This window comes from Numida meleagris, chromosome 3 (genome assembly GCF_002078875.1).
Source record: "Numida meleagris isolate 19003 breed g44 Domestic line chromosome 3, NumMel1.0, whole genome shotgun sequence".
NCBI lineage: Eukaryota > Metazoa > Chordata > Aves > Galliformes > Numididae > Numida > Numida meleagris.
The window spans coordinates 51,350,832-51,367,035 of record NC_034411.1 but is presented as its reverse complement, the minus strand read 5'-3'; the positions used below and the strand labels follow the sequence as shown (position 1 = coordinate 51,367,035).

Genomic DNA, 16,204 nt, shown 5'->3' with positions numbered 1-16,204 from the left:
TTTAAGTTGAGACAGGGGAGATTTAGGTTAGATATTAGGAGGAAGTTTTTCCACTCAGAGGGTGGTGACGCACTGGAACAGGTTGCCCAGGGAGGCTGTGGATGCCCCGTCCCTGGAGGCATTCAAGGCCAGACTGGACGTGGCTCTGGGCAGCCTGGTCTAGTGGTTGGTGACCCTGCACTTGGCAGAGGTGTTGAGACTCGATGATCTTTGAGGTCCTTTTCAACCCAAGCCATTCTATGATTCTATGATAAATGAATTGAATGTACACATTGGGAAGGCTTCTTTCGTAATCCATGGTTCATTACAGTTTGTTTCTATCTAGACAACTGGATTTGCTAACATATTTTGTTAACACTACATTGATAGGCCAATCTTAGCCATAGTTCACTGCCCAGGCATAGTGCTGGGTCACAGTTTTATTTACAATCCTCTTTTTAAGTAGCGTGGTTTCACTGCAAATTAAAATACCAGTGACACTTGTACTCTGTGCTCTGTCCAATCAAAGCCAGCAAAGCAACTTTTCACCAATTAGCTTAGAAACCTGCTGCTCACCTTCTGAGTCATAGTCCAAACTTGAGAAGTCAAAATTTTCTTCCAAAAGACAGGAATTTGCTGTGGGGGACATGGGGACAACGCTGTCCCGTTTCCGTGCAATTTCCTCCTGAAGTCCCTTCAGCCAGTCCTTAGTTTTGGGACGGATCTTCACTGTTCTGCCTCTGACCTAACACAAAAAATTATTTCCCCTTTGCCAAGCAGTGACACAAAACAAGAGCACCTGAACAAGATAAGCAAATGTTGCTGCTTGCTTTGTCTTGGAAGATAAACGAAAAGGAAGCACACTTCATACCCTCATAACAACTTTTCAGACTACAATGATATTCTTGAAAGAAAATAAGCTTCAAAGCTCATTTGGAGATGCTGCTGCATTCGGGGGTTACTTGAGAAATAGGTGAAGTATCAGCTATCATCAAAATGATACTGTGATATTCATAATGGAGTGGGAGGGTTCCTTTTTTTAGTCAGCAGCTTTAAACACACAAAACCTTGTTACCTGCTGCCATCTGTAAGGAGACTCTGCTCAGAAAATCCCAGATATGAGAGTCGATGTACTGATTGACTGAGAGTTGATAAAAAGATTAAGACCACAGCTGATTGTATGTGTTACTCCATGACATTTAGGGTAACAAGTATCCAAAATAGCAGCTTTAGCAGCACTATTAGCTTGGAAAGTTCCTGACTCAGGTTCCTAGCCCCTTCACATGTTGTGCACATACACCAGCATTCGGTTCTGTGCTATAAATTAGATCAATGAAATGAGCCAAATTAAAAGATAAAAATCCAAATATGAAAGAAGAACAACAGTTAAATCCGTTACTTCAGTGTTGAGTTTACAATGCAGCCCCACACAGCATAAATGAGGGAGTTGATGAATTGTAGTGTATATGTGTTGGAAGGAAGAGCAAGCGACAAGAATATAAACACTTTCAGCAAATGTTGCATTTGCCACAGAGGGCAATGAATCATGTTGTTCCAGGTTGGGAGAAGGAGTTTAGTTGGTACACTAAAGGGAAACAAAAATCTCTAAACAACAATCTTGAACGTGCTTTGGCAACAGTATAAAGTCACAGCCTCTAGAGAACTGCTTCAAGTGCCAAAGCAATGGCCGAGGTCCATGTATTCTGCAGTGGTATTACAAGGCCAGTTCCTAAGTATTGCTTACAAGCTCCAAGAAAAGTTACTTTCTGCCCTCCTGAAACTGAAATATTGCATTAACATTAAAAGCTTCATCAGCTGTGAAAGCCAAGGACTTTGTGAGCAAGAAGCTTCTTTAAAATAAGGTTACTTGATTTAGTTAGAAATTTAACTATCTAATCTCATTCTAAACAACCACCTTTGAAATACTTAGGATGAGATTATTAAGATAAGCATGAGATGGTCTTACTTTGCTACCATCTATATCCATAACGCGAAGTGCTGACTTGCTGTCTGCAAATGTTACCAGCATTTGACCTCCACTGATCCTAGTGAAAAAAAGACAGAGGAGAGAAAACAGTGTACTTCACCAGTGAATAAAAAGCCTTGAATGCAGCCACGGTCATTTCGTAGAGCTATTTGTTTGGTTTTAGCTTTATTTTACTCATAACTTTTTTACTTATAACTTAATATTTACTCATAACATTTTGGGGAGGAGCAAGTGATCTATGAATCCCAGCTGAGCTCCTCCCCTTCCCCTCTCCTCCTCTGTGTGACCCCAGCAACGTGCCCATTACTGGGTCATCCCTGAAGCAGTACAAACATCTCAGCAGCTGTTGGCAGGATATCCAGTCCAGTAACTACACTCCCTTACTACTTTCCTTGGCATTTTCCTCCTCAACCTCAGAGGACACGCAATGTCCCAAAGATCTGTACATCATCAAGCTGTCGAGTGAGTGTGAAAGTGTGCTGGAAGAGAGCACATCTCCTCAGGGGAAGTGAAGCAGGGCCAGAGGAACAGCCAGCAGAAGCAGAGCACATAAACAAGGCCTAGACTATTTCTTCAGCAGGCTGACAAGAAGGAAAATATATCCAAAACGTATATATTTCATTTCTAATGAAGAATTCAACATATAATAATGGAAGTTCATGTATTGCTTTCTAACACAAAATGAATTCTGTCTGGATATAAAGGGAATTGCTAGTCTGTGATTTTTAATTGATGACACGCCACCTCAGATCCCAAAATTTACCTGACCAGAACAATAGTGCCATAATCCTCAAACATCTGCATAAGCTCTGTACGCAGGTCCTCAGGAAAATCATTTTTCTCTTCTGGCACTGGTGATAGCAGATTTACCACTACTGTGGCATCCAGTGGTCCCTGGAAAGATGACACTTCCTGGAAAACACTCTCACGAGCACCTTCGTTAACTTCCTGGACTTCCACTTCTACTATAGCTAACACAGGCCTACAAGAAATAAAGGAGAAATGCTTATTTAAAATTAAAATCAACATCACCCAGTAAGAAACACTTATATAAAATTAAAAACAATTCTATACATCTCTAGTCAGTTTTAACTCCACAATGTCAAAATTCATTACAAATATTTAGTTAATCACTTCCTTCTTAGGCCAACCAGGCTTATTATGTGTGCTCTACACAGAAAGAGAAGCGGAACGAATTACTCAAGGTCTCACAATAAGAAAGCACTGTGTTGCTGGTAATATGGAGTCTGGGGGATTGCTTCATTTCTCCTAAAGTGGAAAATCATGCCTTGTGCACTGTTAATTGTACTTACCAGTCCTTTATTAGCTGAGTGAAACAGTGAGGACATACCACAGGCAAATTCAAATAACAACTGCGTGCAGCACTTCTCGCAAACCCCTAGTCTAAAATCACAAGGATACTTCGCTCATTTTTAACTAGCTGTCTCCCAGAGCCCCCGCAGAACAGGAAGGAAATCCATTCTGCAAGACACGGCCACACAAAGATGCCTGTCTTCCAAAAATTAAGGACAAGGTACTCTAAGTGTTCAATGTGGCAATGAACAGAACATAATAGAATATTTCAGTTTAAAGGACCTTCATTGAACATCTAGTCTGAGTGCCTGACCACTTCAGGGCTAAGCAAAAGTTAAAGCATATTATGAAGGGCATTGTCTGAATGCCTTGAGCACTGACAGGCCTGGGCATCAGTGACCTCCCTAGGAAGCCCATTCCAGTGTTTCACCATCCTCACAGTAAAAGAATGTTTCCTAACATCCATCCTGAGCCTCCCATGGTGTGGCATTGTGCTGTTCCTTCATGACCAGGGAACAGAGCTCAGCATCTCTCTCTGCACTTCACCTCCGCAGGGAGTTGCAAAGAGTTCACTTCTTGACTGCCTATTCTTCAGACTGGACAGCCCAGGTGCTCTCAGTCCCTCCTCACAGGACATGCCTTTCTGCCCTGTCACCAGCTTTGTTGCCCTCCTTTGGATGCTTACAAGGGCCTTAACATCCTTTTCATTTTGACATATTGACGTATGTTTGCTACATAGCACTACAATTAGCCAACACTACAAACTTGCTTCTTGAACCGTTTCTTGCATTTAACCTCTCTGCACATTAGATCTAAACACAACTGGGAAAGATGTCTGAAAGAGTAAAGCTTGTCTCATCTCTGTGGATGCCATCTACATTCTCAGAATTCCACCCGCACATACACACAGAGTAGTAACTGGAAAGGCTGCTTCTAACTGTTTCAGATTGCTATTTCCTACTTGCAAGAGAATATGCATTACTAGACTATATGAATGCAATGAGAGCCAAGCTAGAAAGGAAAAAGAGAGGAAAAAAATGCAGAGGAAACACTAGTTGTTTCTATAAGCGCTGTGAATCATTGTGCATTTCCATATGTCACAATGATACAGCCAAGCCTTTTTTCTAGCACAAACCTTGGGAAAGCAAAGATGCTGACTGTAATTTTTTTACAGTTGAGTTCACTGAAATAGAAAACCAGTGTACAAGAGCCATGTTTCACAGATTGCATCCTCAGGGTCCTGTAAAATGAGTGCAGCAGTTCCACCATGCTTTGTGGAACACAGCAATGTCAAACCCTTGACACAGAGAAGTTGATTGCATGAGGTGTGTTCTCTCATTGCTGGAGGGATACAGTACAGTCCTCACATGTGAGAGCACCATGAGAAGCATAGAGCTAGCTGATGTGGGTCACTGAGCACTGCAGTGAGGAGCAATACTGTAGTGCTTCCAGAGGGCGTACGGGGATGTGACAAAGATATTATGAGTACAAGGGCACTTTTAAGGTGTATTTATTACAGAATTTGTTTCAGAGAAGTGAAGTAGTAACAAGTTTAAGGAAGAAAGGTCATTTATATCCCCAAAGAGAAGCTAACGATACAGAATCACAGAATCATGGAGTCCTTAGAGTTGGAAGGGACCTTTAAAGGTCATCTAGTCCAGCTCCCCTGCAATGAACAGGGACAGCCAGAGGCACTGCTCTTTGTTTTTACCTCCATCTCAAATTCCCACTTCTAAGAGCAGCCCAAAATTTTAATGCTTTTTCTCTGAAGAGGTCACACTTGGCCTCATATACATGGCTCACATCTCTCCAGCCACTCTGTCCCATGTCTCTTCTCTCCCACAGCATGCTGTGTGGGAGGCCATGAAAGCAGCCCGTTTGGGTATTAGAGCTTTCCAAAAATCAAGCAACAGAAAGCCCTAAAGTTTCTATCCCTGTTGCTGCAACTCATCCAACCCTTGCTGAGATTACAGTGCAGCAGAAATAAACACTGGACCAGTGATACTTTTTGCTGTGATAAACATCCCACCAGGAGGAGAAAAGAAAATAAATATAACAAACCACCAAACAAAACAAAACAAAGAACAACAAAAACCCCTTCAGATTAGGGAACAGAGATTAAGTGTGGAGTGTCTGCCACAATCAGACTCAATCCTATGCTCTGTAGGTACCATTCAGTATGAGACATTCTGGACTTGCAGCACTTCTGATTATTTGCTTAGGACTTTACCTGTGGTCAGACGCTTGTAGCTCAGCTCTCCCATAGTACATCAAGGCTCCAGGGGTCCAGGTGTGTCTGACTTTAGTTTCTGCACTCAGATCACTGTCTAGAAGATTAATCTCTCCAGCTGTGTAGCACAAAACATCATTTCAAACTCACTTAAAGGTGTTTTTTACTAACAGTGAAGAGAGAGTTTATTAGGATGTACTTCACAGACCCTAGTAGTGAGACGTGTTATGTTGTTACCAGCAAAATGACAATCTGAATGTCACTCAATCAATTACCTGCACAGTCTGGGTTGACCAAGGGTCATGTTAGTATTTTTCTTACCGCACCCCTTCTGAGCATGGAAAGATAGAGTATTTGTGAAATACACTGCATACCTGAATAGTACACATGGTGTGAAGAGAAAGGAGAAAGCAACCTCCAAATACTTTTGTTGTAATACATTAAGGTGACAGAAAGTGCTCGAGACATTATGCGAGAGCTGGGTATTACATCGTTGTCCATACCAGCAAATTTTTTAGGTCACTTGTCACTTGCTAATGGATAACTATTTCTTGCCTGCAGAGCTGGATATGGAATATGGCATTTCTCCCTAAGCACTAACATTGGGGCTGCACTTTGTTCTTAGAAAGCAAATAGTCCCCTGGCCTAGAGCTGGGGGGGAAAAAAAAGAGGGAAAAAAAGCAAGGGAAAAGAATTAGAGCTGAGAGGCAGAAGAGGAGCTTTGATGCCAGCAGAAAAGGAGAAGAACTATGGGAGCTATGGTGACAAACTGATTAGAAAAGCTTTGTAGGGCTGGGAAGCTGCATGAACAGATAGTGGAATACCCACACGAGCTAGCCCACGTACAGGGGCCTACCTACAAGCTCTAAAGCAAGGAACATGCAAGGAACCACTCCTACATAGCGTGGGCTCTTGCAGACCAACTAGATGGAGTACACATAGAACACGGGATCTATCGTCTCAAGTCCTCTCATGCACTAGTCTTACCATGCAAAATAAAGAACATGCTTTGAAAATGCTGAAGAGTTTTCTGTCTTCTGAAATGAAGAACAGTCAGCCCAAGAGGGATGCTCACTGTTTTAACTTCATTACTATGTCTCCTGCAGCTTTTCTTTCCCAGATTATATCTCTATAAATGGTTTAAGCTCTTCATTTTACTTTTTATTTCCCTAAGTAAGTGTGAATAAATCTACATCACATCAACATGTATTCTCTGATTGCTGTAGTTTTGCTTTGTAGTTTTCACACTTAGAAGTACTCATGGTGTGACTTGGGAGATTCCAAGCAGCAGTTCCCTGGCATGTGAAAAATCACATCTGCAGGCACAAACCAAATTATTTCTCCAGTGATTACGTTTTTAATGTGAAGTCGTGCAGATTTTATAAACACCTGAGCACAGATATGCTTGCAGACTGTCACTGGAAACACAAAGAAATTCTTCATTTTGCTACTGTATTCTCTGAAAAACAAATCAAAATTCTGTACAGATACCTGTTGTACTGGCCACACATGATCTTCAAGCACTTTATAAGCACTAATTAATGAAATCTCCCCAGACTCAAGAAACTGGCAGGAACGTTCATAGGAGTTACTAAGGCACAAGACTATACATAAAAGTGCTTACACAACTACTGTGTGTAGTGAGTAGTGTCTTGTCAAAGTGACAAGACAAAGAACACATCTATCCTTTATCGCATGGGAACTTTATTTGGAGTAATGATTCTGCTGAAAAGTAAGAGAATAACTTCTAGATTATCACAGGTGGGTTGTTGCCAGTTCCTCAGCTAGTTCCCAGCACCTTTTCAATCTGCAGCATGAAGCCTTTGTTCACCCACTCAAGAATTAAGGGCTGTCTCCGCAAGTCATTCCAATGAAGCTGAAATACCTCTGATTTAGCAAAGACACTGCAATTTGAGTACACCTAAGTGACACATCCAGCTCTTGCAGCCCTGAATTCCCAAACTCCCTCTCTTTATGTGGGCTCTGGATCAAAATTAAATTCAAAATTTTCAAATATGGAAGGAGAAAAAAACCTACGCACCTGTTTTTTCAAAAGGCAGTTTCTTTCTCCACCAAAGAACTCGGTCAGTCCAAGCTGGGGTTCTGCACTTGTCACTTGTATCATAAGCTTCTGACCCAACGTCATATTTATATGTTGGTCCAAAATTAATAGTCCCTTCATGGAAGTCTTTAAAAATCTATGGAAAGAAGTACCATCTCTTTAACTGAGTTACAGATGAGGTGGACACCATTGTGCTCTACCAACTTTTTTGTGAATAAACAACATTCTGATTTTTAAACAAATTACTACATTTATGTACTACAAATAAATGCCTGAGAACACAACTTTTCCCTCTCTCAAGGAATTAGACCAAGCAATACACTGGTACTCAAGAAAACAACAACGTTAAAGCATAAACAAATAAGACACACTGCCTTACTTTTCCACTGGATTTTTGCTGTTGTAGTTGATCAAATTCCAGAAGTGTTTTCCAGTCTTGACGTTTGAGAAAATAAAAGACTTCCTCATACGTTAGATCAATGCGATAGTTAAAATCACCACACCAGAAGACGTAGTCATGAGAGAATACATTCCGTCCCTAGTTTAAAGAATACAGTTAATGTTCAATCACATTTAGGAAAACAACTTATAAATGCACTGAAATACACAACTCAAGTCTCTCTGAATTACTAAATACCAGAACACATACTTCCCATACCCCACATATTAAAATCCATTTGAGAAAGGGCTACTTCCTTCACTGTCTTTTGCATCCCACTGAGCTGCATTTTGTAAACAAGAGTATCAGATTTTGCTCCCTGTTTTCTGAAGGTATGTCTAAGCTGGGACCCCAGTTTTAAATTCACAGTTTGGCTGAATGTATGAACATAAAAGAAAATCTGTTTGTTTTCCTAACACAGTTCACATACGTACATTCACTTATTCTAAATAAAGCACAAGATACACTGCATGTACCAAGGCACATTCACAGCAACAGAGGTCTTGATTAAGAATGAGCTCCCAGTTTGATCTTAGGTGCACACTGCCATAGTTTTGTAAATGTACTGAAATAAAACATCACCAGATGTTTTTTCACTATATTCTCTCAAGTCATTTTCTTTTAGTCAAGCTATAAACATCTAAAACTCTCTAAATGCCTCTAAAACAGCTGCAGCTGTCGTAGCACTAGAGGGCACTCTTTATATGTATTTTACACACAAGGTACATTTAGTTATTTTAAGTGTAGAGGACATAAAATAGTTAATGAGGTATTATAAAGAAAAACTACCACAAGCACAACTTTATGGCCATATAGAACATATATTCTATGCAGGATTTCCAAACTGTCAGTATTATTTCTTACATAAAACACAACTAATTAATATGCTGCAAGTGCCAAGCTTCTGAACCTTGCAAACCATAGGGAGTTAAAATTTTATGCTTTGCAACCTAAATGCCATTTCCTGCTGACTAAACAGAATACACAGACTGGTCCATTCCCTCTCTGGTTTAGGACTTCTCCAGAGAGGCCTGAGAAAATACTGTAGAAATTAAAGCAACCAATATTAAGGGAAGCAAAGAAGCACTACTACTATATCCTATGGGTTACTTGTTGGCCTGAGTGTGAAATAAAACACTACAGTGATTGATTTGACACCCTTCAGGGGAAAAATTATTCATATGGACTAATAAGTAGTACCTACTTGCCACATTCTGAGAAAAGCCAGCAGCTCCTCAACAGTTGACACATTCAAGAAAGCACAATTAAGGGAACAGAATGTACCTTATCAGACATCAAAAACAGATACATCATACCCAAGCAGGAGCAGTTAAGGCACTGACGTGCCGAGTGTCAGGGATGGTCTTTGAGGAATCCCTGCTAACTAGTGCCAGCAAGAGCTGTACTCCCTGAATGTAACACCAGTCACCTAGACATCATCCCTGAGGCCTCACAGATTTCTCAGTTAAGCTGCACTGTCCTGAAAGATCAGCCTGAAAACTGTTCAAAGGCCGGGACTTTTTGAGCACTGCAACCACTGTGTTTTTAAAAAGCGTAGAGCTTCTGTAAAGCAAGTGCTATATTGGGTGCTAAAGAAAGCAAAGACAGACAATGTAAAGACACAGTCTTTTCCTTCCACATTTTCAGCACATGTACACCTATTCTTACCATTGGGAAGCTGAGTTTCTGTGTGATTTCTTTATAGTCTTCATTTCTCTCCTTCACCTGAGTCTGTCCAGCAGTTAAGTGACTGCATATAAAGCAGAAACTGGTACTATAGAACTGGAAACGGATGCTCACCGCCCCTTTATTTCCAGCCTTTCCTCCCATTCCTGTCTTCACAGTGTCTATTGCCACATCCCTGTAAGAAAAAAAAAAAAAGAGAGAGAGAGAGAGAAAGAGGGATGAAAGGAGAGTAAAAGGCTGCAGGGACAAGCATTCAATTAACTTTGCAACATAAAGGAAAAATCTGTTTACAGTGCTGTGCCTCTTTTCCTCTGCAAACTGAGGCCTAAACAGAAAGTCTGCTGCCATTAGGCACATCTTTCAGATCATGACCCCTCTTGATGATGTTCACATACTTATGCTTCAAATGAAGTATTATAAGATAGTATATAAGTAAAACTATTTGAAATTATTTTCCTCCCTCTTTTTGTTCTTGCAAGAAATATAGCAAGTGGTTATTTCTGAAATAGTGATATATCCTGCAGAAGTTCCATTTCAAGTTTACCTTTATCATGATCTTAGAGACATTAACTAATGTTACCATTACTTTCCATTTTATACTTTTGACCACATGGGAATCTGTTTTTCAGACAGCTAACAATTCTGTTACTATGCACTGAAACCGAACTTTACAGTCGGTGCCACATTTTTCAGTACATTAAAAAGCAACAGGCCATAACCCACAACTTGTTAAATCAGTCAGTGATCACTGGATACAACTGTTTAGACCTAACTCCTAAAATAAGTTCTGTTTTAATGACAAATTACTTAGGTCCTCCACATGTTTAATTACATAATATTTCAATGTCATGATTAGCATACACTTATGCATTTTCGTAAAGAAAGATGACTTGTTTGGCAAAGCAGACCACCTGCCTGCAGGAAAATTCCTCTCAGATTGCCAGAGTATTCCAAGAATAAACCATGCCTGTCTGATCAGATAAGCAAATGATGAGATCATTGTTGTAATCAACTCCAGCACCATGTACGTCCTTCCCATTGAGAAAACTTCCAGACAGAAGTCAAGTAGCTCTAGACAAGAATATTACTGGCTTTAAGCAAGGGGCAGGGGGAAAACACTAAGTCCTATTTGGATTCCTGCCAGGCACTGATGATCTGAATGAAGAAAGACATTACAGGTTCTCCCTAGTTTCCTCTTTGTTTTCATCTGTCTTTTTCCATTTTTTCCCCCATCTTTTCTACCCTCCTATCTTTTTTCCTCTTTGCTGTCCTCTTTTCCTGATCACAGCAAGCCACCAGAAAAGACATCCTCAGGAAGACAAAAGAGGACCATCACTGTTTTCTGTGAGAAATTGGGTTTTGAGTGATCGGAAAGAAGCAAATGTTTAGTCTTTTCTCTGTAAGGAGTTCTCCTGCCTCCTGACTATCCAATTGCTGTCTGATATTTATCTGACTTCCATTCATGGCAAAGGTTATGTTGACTGTATATGCTTGTGTTTCTTCATTCCTTTCAGTACTCTATAAGCTTCTGCCATTCTCTCATTTTATTTCTCAATTCTCTAACTTCTGTCTTAACCTCTTCAATCTCTGTAAGTACAGAAGCTTCTTTGCACTCCTAATCAGTTTTGCTTTCCTTTTATAAGACGTGGGAAAAGCTACGCAAGCACATAGGTTAGATTTGATTACGCACACATAACATGTGACAACACATCAGCATTAAATAATGAAATTCGGTCACTACAATAAAACCCTTCTCTTTTTCTCTCAGTTTCAAAGGGTTATATCCAATTCCTAGCAGTTTGACAGTCACTCTAGACTTTAGGACAAAAAGATGCCCAAGGATAAATTCAGCTAACTACTCATTTCCTACCAGTTCACAGTTGGCCTGTACAATTCTTGCCCATGGCAAAAACAATTTAACTCACTAAACCTTGCAGCTTGATACTTTTTTTTTTTCTTTTTTTAATAAAAATGAGAATTTTCTAGGGGCAAGAAGAGTTTGGTTGGGCACCAAGGACATCCGTGCTAGTAACCTGAGGACACATAGCTCTACATAGCTCTGTGCTCTCCTGACTAGGCACACAGTTCTCTTTCTTGTGACATCTCGTAGAGACAAATACTTAATGGGCACTCAAATATCAGTGGGAAAAATTAGCTCTCCCCCTCTAACTCCTCTTCCCAGCTTCTCCACAATCCTTTTCAAGACTGGAACCATATCTGTTCTGCACAGAACTAATAAGGATAGGGCTAGAAAGTAAAACTTGTCCTTCAGGCAGAGGCAGGCACTTGCCTTCACTTGATGCTCAGAATACTCTTGGACGTTCTGAGTCAGGTCATTCATTTACCAAACAAGGTGCTACACCATGAGTGCCCACCTAGAGCAAGCTGAACTGGAAGAAGATATATCGGGCTGGCTCTTGGGCTGCTCAAGAGGAAAAACTCCAAACTACTGCTGCCTGGAGACATGTCTCTCCTACACTGGAATTCAGGTTTGCACGATTTCTTCCAAGTTGAAAAATCACTCCTGCTCTCTCCGGTCAAACTCCAACAGCAGACACCACTGAAAATGTAGACTTCAACAACTTGGGTTTTGCTTTATTTTTACCTGATGAAGGGGACATGATAGGGTCGAACAAAGATGAAAAGACAAACACCAACAAGTTGTGCTGATGTCAGCTGAATGTAGCGATGAGTCCTGGAAATAGCCTTTTGAAGCTGTTCTCCCCACATCTTTCTATTTGTTGTACTGGAACAAACATGAAATTATTTAATGGAATCAAAAGAAACCACACACAATCAATAAAATGAGCAGATTAACTGTGCCTTAGGATTATAAACAATCTATTAGGCTCTACACATGCTGATTCCAGAACTAGAAGTAATATAGGATCCATGGCAGAGACTGTTTGTGAACCAGCCCACAGCAAGCAGGGTCAGCAGGCCAAGACAAGCAGAAATACAGTTATCCCACTTCTGGACATGAGGTGCATTTTGTGAACTATACTAGGAATGATCCATGCTGAGGTAATCATAACCATAAAACCAAAAACCTATGTCAAATCTTATGACTGGTAAGATTTCTTGTGCTCAGTAAAGAGATCTTCTCCTGGCTCACCTCAGAGGAGTTAGTTATTGACTGTTCTCAGATGAAATCTTGTGAGTGGGTGTATATAGCTTCAGTTTTGCAGACCTAGCCTTTTCTTATCTACAAAGTCAACTGATACATGTGGGTACGCCATCACCTCAGCAGTCATGCTAAACACTGCTGTAACTTGTAACCCAAAAAAAGACAAAAAAAAAGTCACTGAGCATGTTTTTCCAACACCATGCAAGGATTTAAGGACAAGTGTTAAAGCAACGTCAAACATCAGAATCCTTCTCTGCCAACACAAAGACTTAGAAAATATAGTGCGTTCTACTGCACAGAAGCTCATGGAGAAACAGCACTTTCAGCAGTGCCCCAATGCCATTTGTTAATAGCAAACGAGTTTCCAGCTATAATTACATGCAACAGACTTGGAAAAGAGTATTCTACATACCTGACACCAGGCACCACTCTGGAGCCTTTTTGTCTGACTCGTTCTTTTAGGGAATACTGGGCTTTTAAATTTTTTTAAAAAAGAAACCAAAGCAAAAACAAACCAACCTTACCTGGCATTTACAATGTTCCCAGCACTTAATTCAACCATCTCTTCAAATCCCACTGCAAATATGTCAGGAGGGCAGTGCTCATCATCTGTTGAGAAGGGGAAAAAGTCATACAAGAATTACTACCTTACTGTTGCTTCTAATAACTTGTTTTCTAATTTATGTCAGAGATCATTCCTGTAGTTCTGTCTTGTATATTCCCTGCCAAGCTTATACATATTCATTAATCCTTTAATCTAATCTCACAAAACAACCCCTGCAGTTCCTCCCAGCTTTTTTCCTGCCTTTCTCCCACCAGTTGGTCTCCAACTCTCTTGCAGAAAGCAGTTCAGAACAAAGCACTATACTGTAGCAGTGTTAAGATGAAAAAATATTCAGTATCCTCCCTCTCTCACCCCAAATATACGAAGGACACAACACCTCCACTACCCGCCATTTTTTCACCCACTTTTTGCCCAACTTGCCTATCCTTTTCCTTTTATTTTTTTTTGACACCAAGTCCATCTGAACTTACTGTCTATACACCAGTATGTCCCTTCCCTCTCAGTGTAAATTTATCTGCTACTTTATGGAAGTTTCTTATCTTCATAGATTAGGTCACTCTAGAGCACAGTGACTCTGCTTTCCCTGATCCAAGTGTATGAATATCACCCTAGTAAAACACAAAGGATCAAATTCTGTCCTATAATAGTATCAAGTACATCAGCTGACCCATCATGTCTGCCCACTGTTTAAAGGGTTGGGGTTTCCTCAAAATGAAGAACCAACGATGGAGAAACTGAGGAATAGAACAAAACGTGGGATGCAGGATAGGTTGTGCAGGTCTAAATGGGGCTGAATACATCCTTTAGGGTGGGCAGAAAATGCCCTCCAGGACGATGCACTGATTCTGAAAGGAACAGCTGGTCAAACCTGGTGTTCTGACCTGCAGTCCCTAGAAATGCAATAGCTATTGCAATACCAAAATGCATGTTTTGACTTTGAAGTCTTACCCTGAAATTCAGAAACTCCAGAGAGCTTTGGAGAATCCAGCAGCCAGTCTGTCAGCTCACTGGTACCGAGGATGTTGCTTCGAAACTGCTTCCCCCCATTCACATTCCAGGTCCCCATGGCAACACGAACACGCTTGAAGCTTGTGAATTCAAACTGACGCTCTGACATGGCCTTCAGAATACTTGGAGTTACTGATGGAAGAGAAGAGAGAGAAAGAGGGCATATAAAATAAAAATGTGCCTTAAAAGCAAAGAAAGGATCCAGATAGCAGTGACATGTAAGTCACTATGAAACAATGACAGTACCCTAGCAGCAACAATGCAAAAGCTAAAGAATAACTCCAGTAGCAATGGCAATACTGTAAAGTAATTGAGGCTGATACTATCAATTTCTCTTCCAGAACTCAAGCATCTTACAAAAGCAGCTGTGACTGTGAGAAGTCAGTCACTCACTTCCAGCGTATGTTTTCATAGAATCATAGAATTAGCTAGGTTGGAAAAGACCTACAAGATCACCCAGTCCAACCATGCACCTACCACCAACATAACCCCACTAAACCAGGTCTCTCAACGCTATATCTAAACGTTTCTTGAACACCTCCAGGGACGGCGACTCAACCACCTCCCTGGGCAGCCTGTTCCAGCGTCTGACCACTCTTTCAGAAAAGTAGTATTTCCTAATGTCCAGCCTAAATCTCCCCTGGCGCAACTTGAAGCCATTCCCCCTCGTCCTGTCACTAGTTACAAGAGAGAAGAGGCTGACCCCCAGCTCACTACAACCTCCCTTCAGGTAGTTATAGAGAGCGATGAGGTCTCCCCTGAGCCTCCTCTTCTCCAGACTGAAACAGGATGAGCTGGAAGCCTTTGTGCGGCAGGCAAACTATGACCTAGTTGCCATTACGGAAACATGGTGGGATCGCTCCCATGACTGGAGTGCTGCGATGGATGGCTACAAGCTCTTCAGGAAGGATAGGCAAGGAAGGAGGGGTGGTGGAGTGGCTCTGTATGTTGAGACTGTTATGATGTTATTTTCTAGCACTTCTTAAAGTAACAACTGAACAAATTTTTTTCTCCTCCCTTAATCCTTTCAGTTTTGCCTGCAGACATTGAGTATGCCATAAGTTATGACTTAAATCCAAGCCCTAAACAATTTAGAGGAAGGAAAGGTAGAAAGTAGCACAGAGTCCCACATCATATCTTCAAAGCTAGCACTGTCACAGTTCTCTAGCCTAGTCAGACACTCTTAGAGAAAACTGCTACCTTCATTATTTTTTATGAGTATAGACAATTAAGAGTGCATTTCATTCATGTGAGTAGTTGAGATAACCCCAATCTTCAGCTACTCAATATGCACCAGCAGTCAGGCATAGAGAAGGTATCTGTGCTGTCCTTGTAGTCCACATGGGGGACAGTCTCAGGACAGAAGCTGAGCTGAATGGCTCACATCTATCCTGTTAAAATCCAGCAGTTCTCTGGAGCAAACTGGCAACCTGATACTGTTTGTAGGAGCAGGTTATTCTGTATCTTGCACATGAGTTTCTTCCCAGAGAGAGCTAGGTTGGCTGATTCTAGATGGGTGCAAACAGCTACGTATATGTTACGGACATATGGACATATTATGTTATGTATATGTTAAGGGAGCATATAAACATTGTTTGTGAGGGTAGATAGCGATAGGACAAGGGGGAATGGTTTTAAGTTGAGACAGGGGAGATTTAGGTTAGATATTAGGAGGAAGTTTTTCCACTCAGAGGGTGGTGACGCACTGGAACAGGTTGCCCAGGGAGGTGGTGGATGCCCCATCCCTGGAGGCGTTCAAGGCCAGACTGGACATGGCTCTGGGCAGCCTGGTCTAGTGGTTGGCGGC

The 16,204-nt window shown here is 41.1% G+C and overlaps 1 protein-coding gene across 4 annotated transcripts in view; it reads right to left on the bottom strand.

The window, feature by feature from the left end:
• Positions 1-16,204, bottom strand: part of SYNJ2 (synaptojanin 2) — a 67,178-nt gene that overhangs the window by 11,254 nt on the left and 39,720 nt on the right. For all 4 annotated transcript variants that reach the window (XM_021391589.1, XM_021391590.1, XM_021391591.1 and 1 more), the window contains 10 exons: positions 14,338-14,529; positions 13,349-13,433; positions 12,303-12,443; positions 9,680-9,872; positions 7,952-8,110; positions 7,552-7,708; positions 5,511-5,628; positions 2,730-2,948; positions 1,946-2,024; positions 556-724 (listed from right to left, as the gene is read on the bottom strand). In XM_021391589.1, coding sequence (XP_021247264.1) covers positions 556-724; positions 1,946-2,024; positions 2,730-2,948; positions 5,511-5,628; positions 7,552-7,708; positions 7,952-8,110; positions 9,680-9,872; positions 12,303-12,443; positions 13,349-13,433; positions 14,338-14,529 — 1,512 coding nt within the window. The remainder of the gene's footprint in view (positions 1-555; positions 725-1,945; positions 2,025-2,729; positions 2,949-5,510; positions 5,629-7,551; positions 7,709-7,951; positions 8,111-9,679; positions 9,873-12,302; positions 12,444-13,348; positions 13,434-14,337; positions 14,530-16,204) is intronic.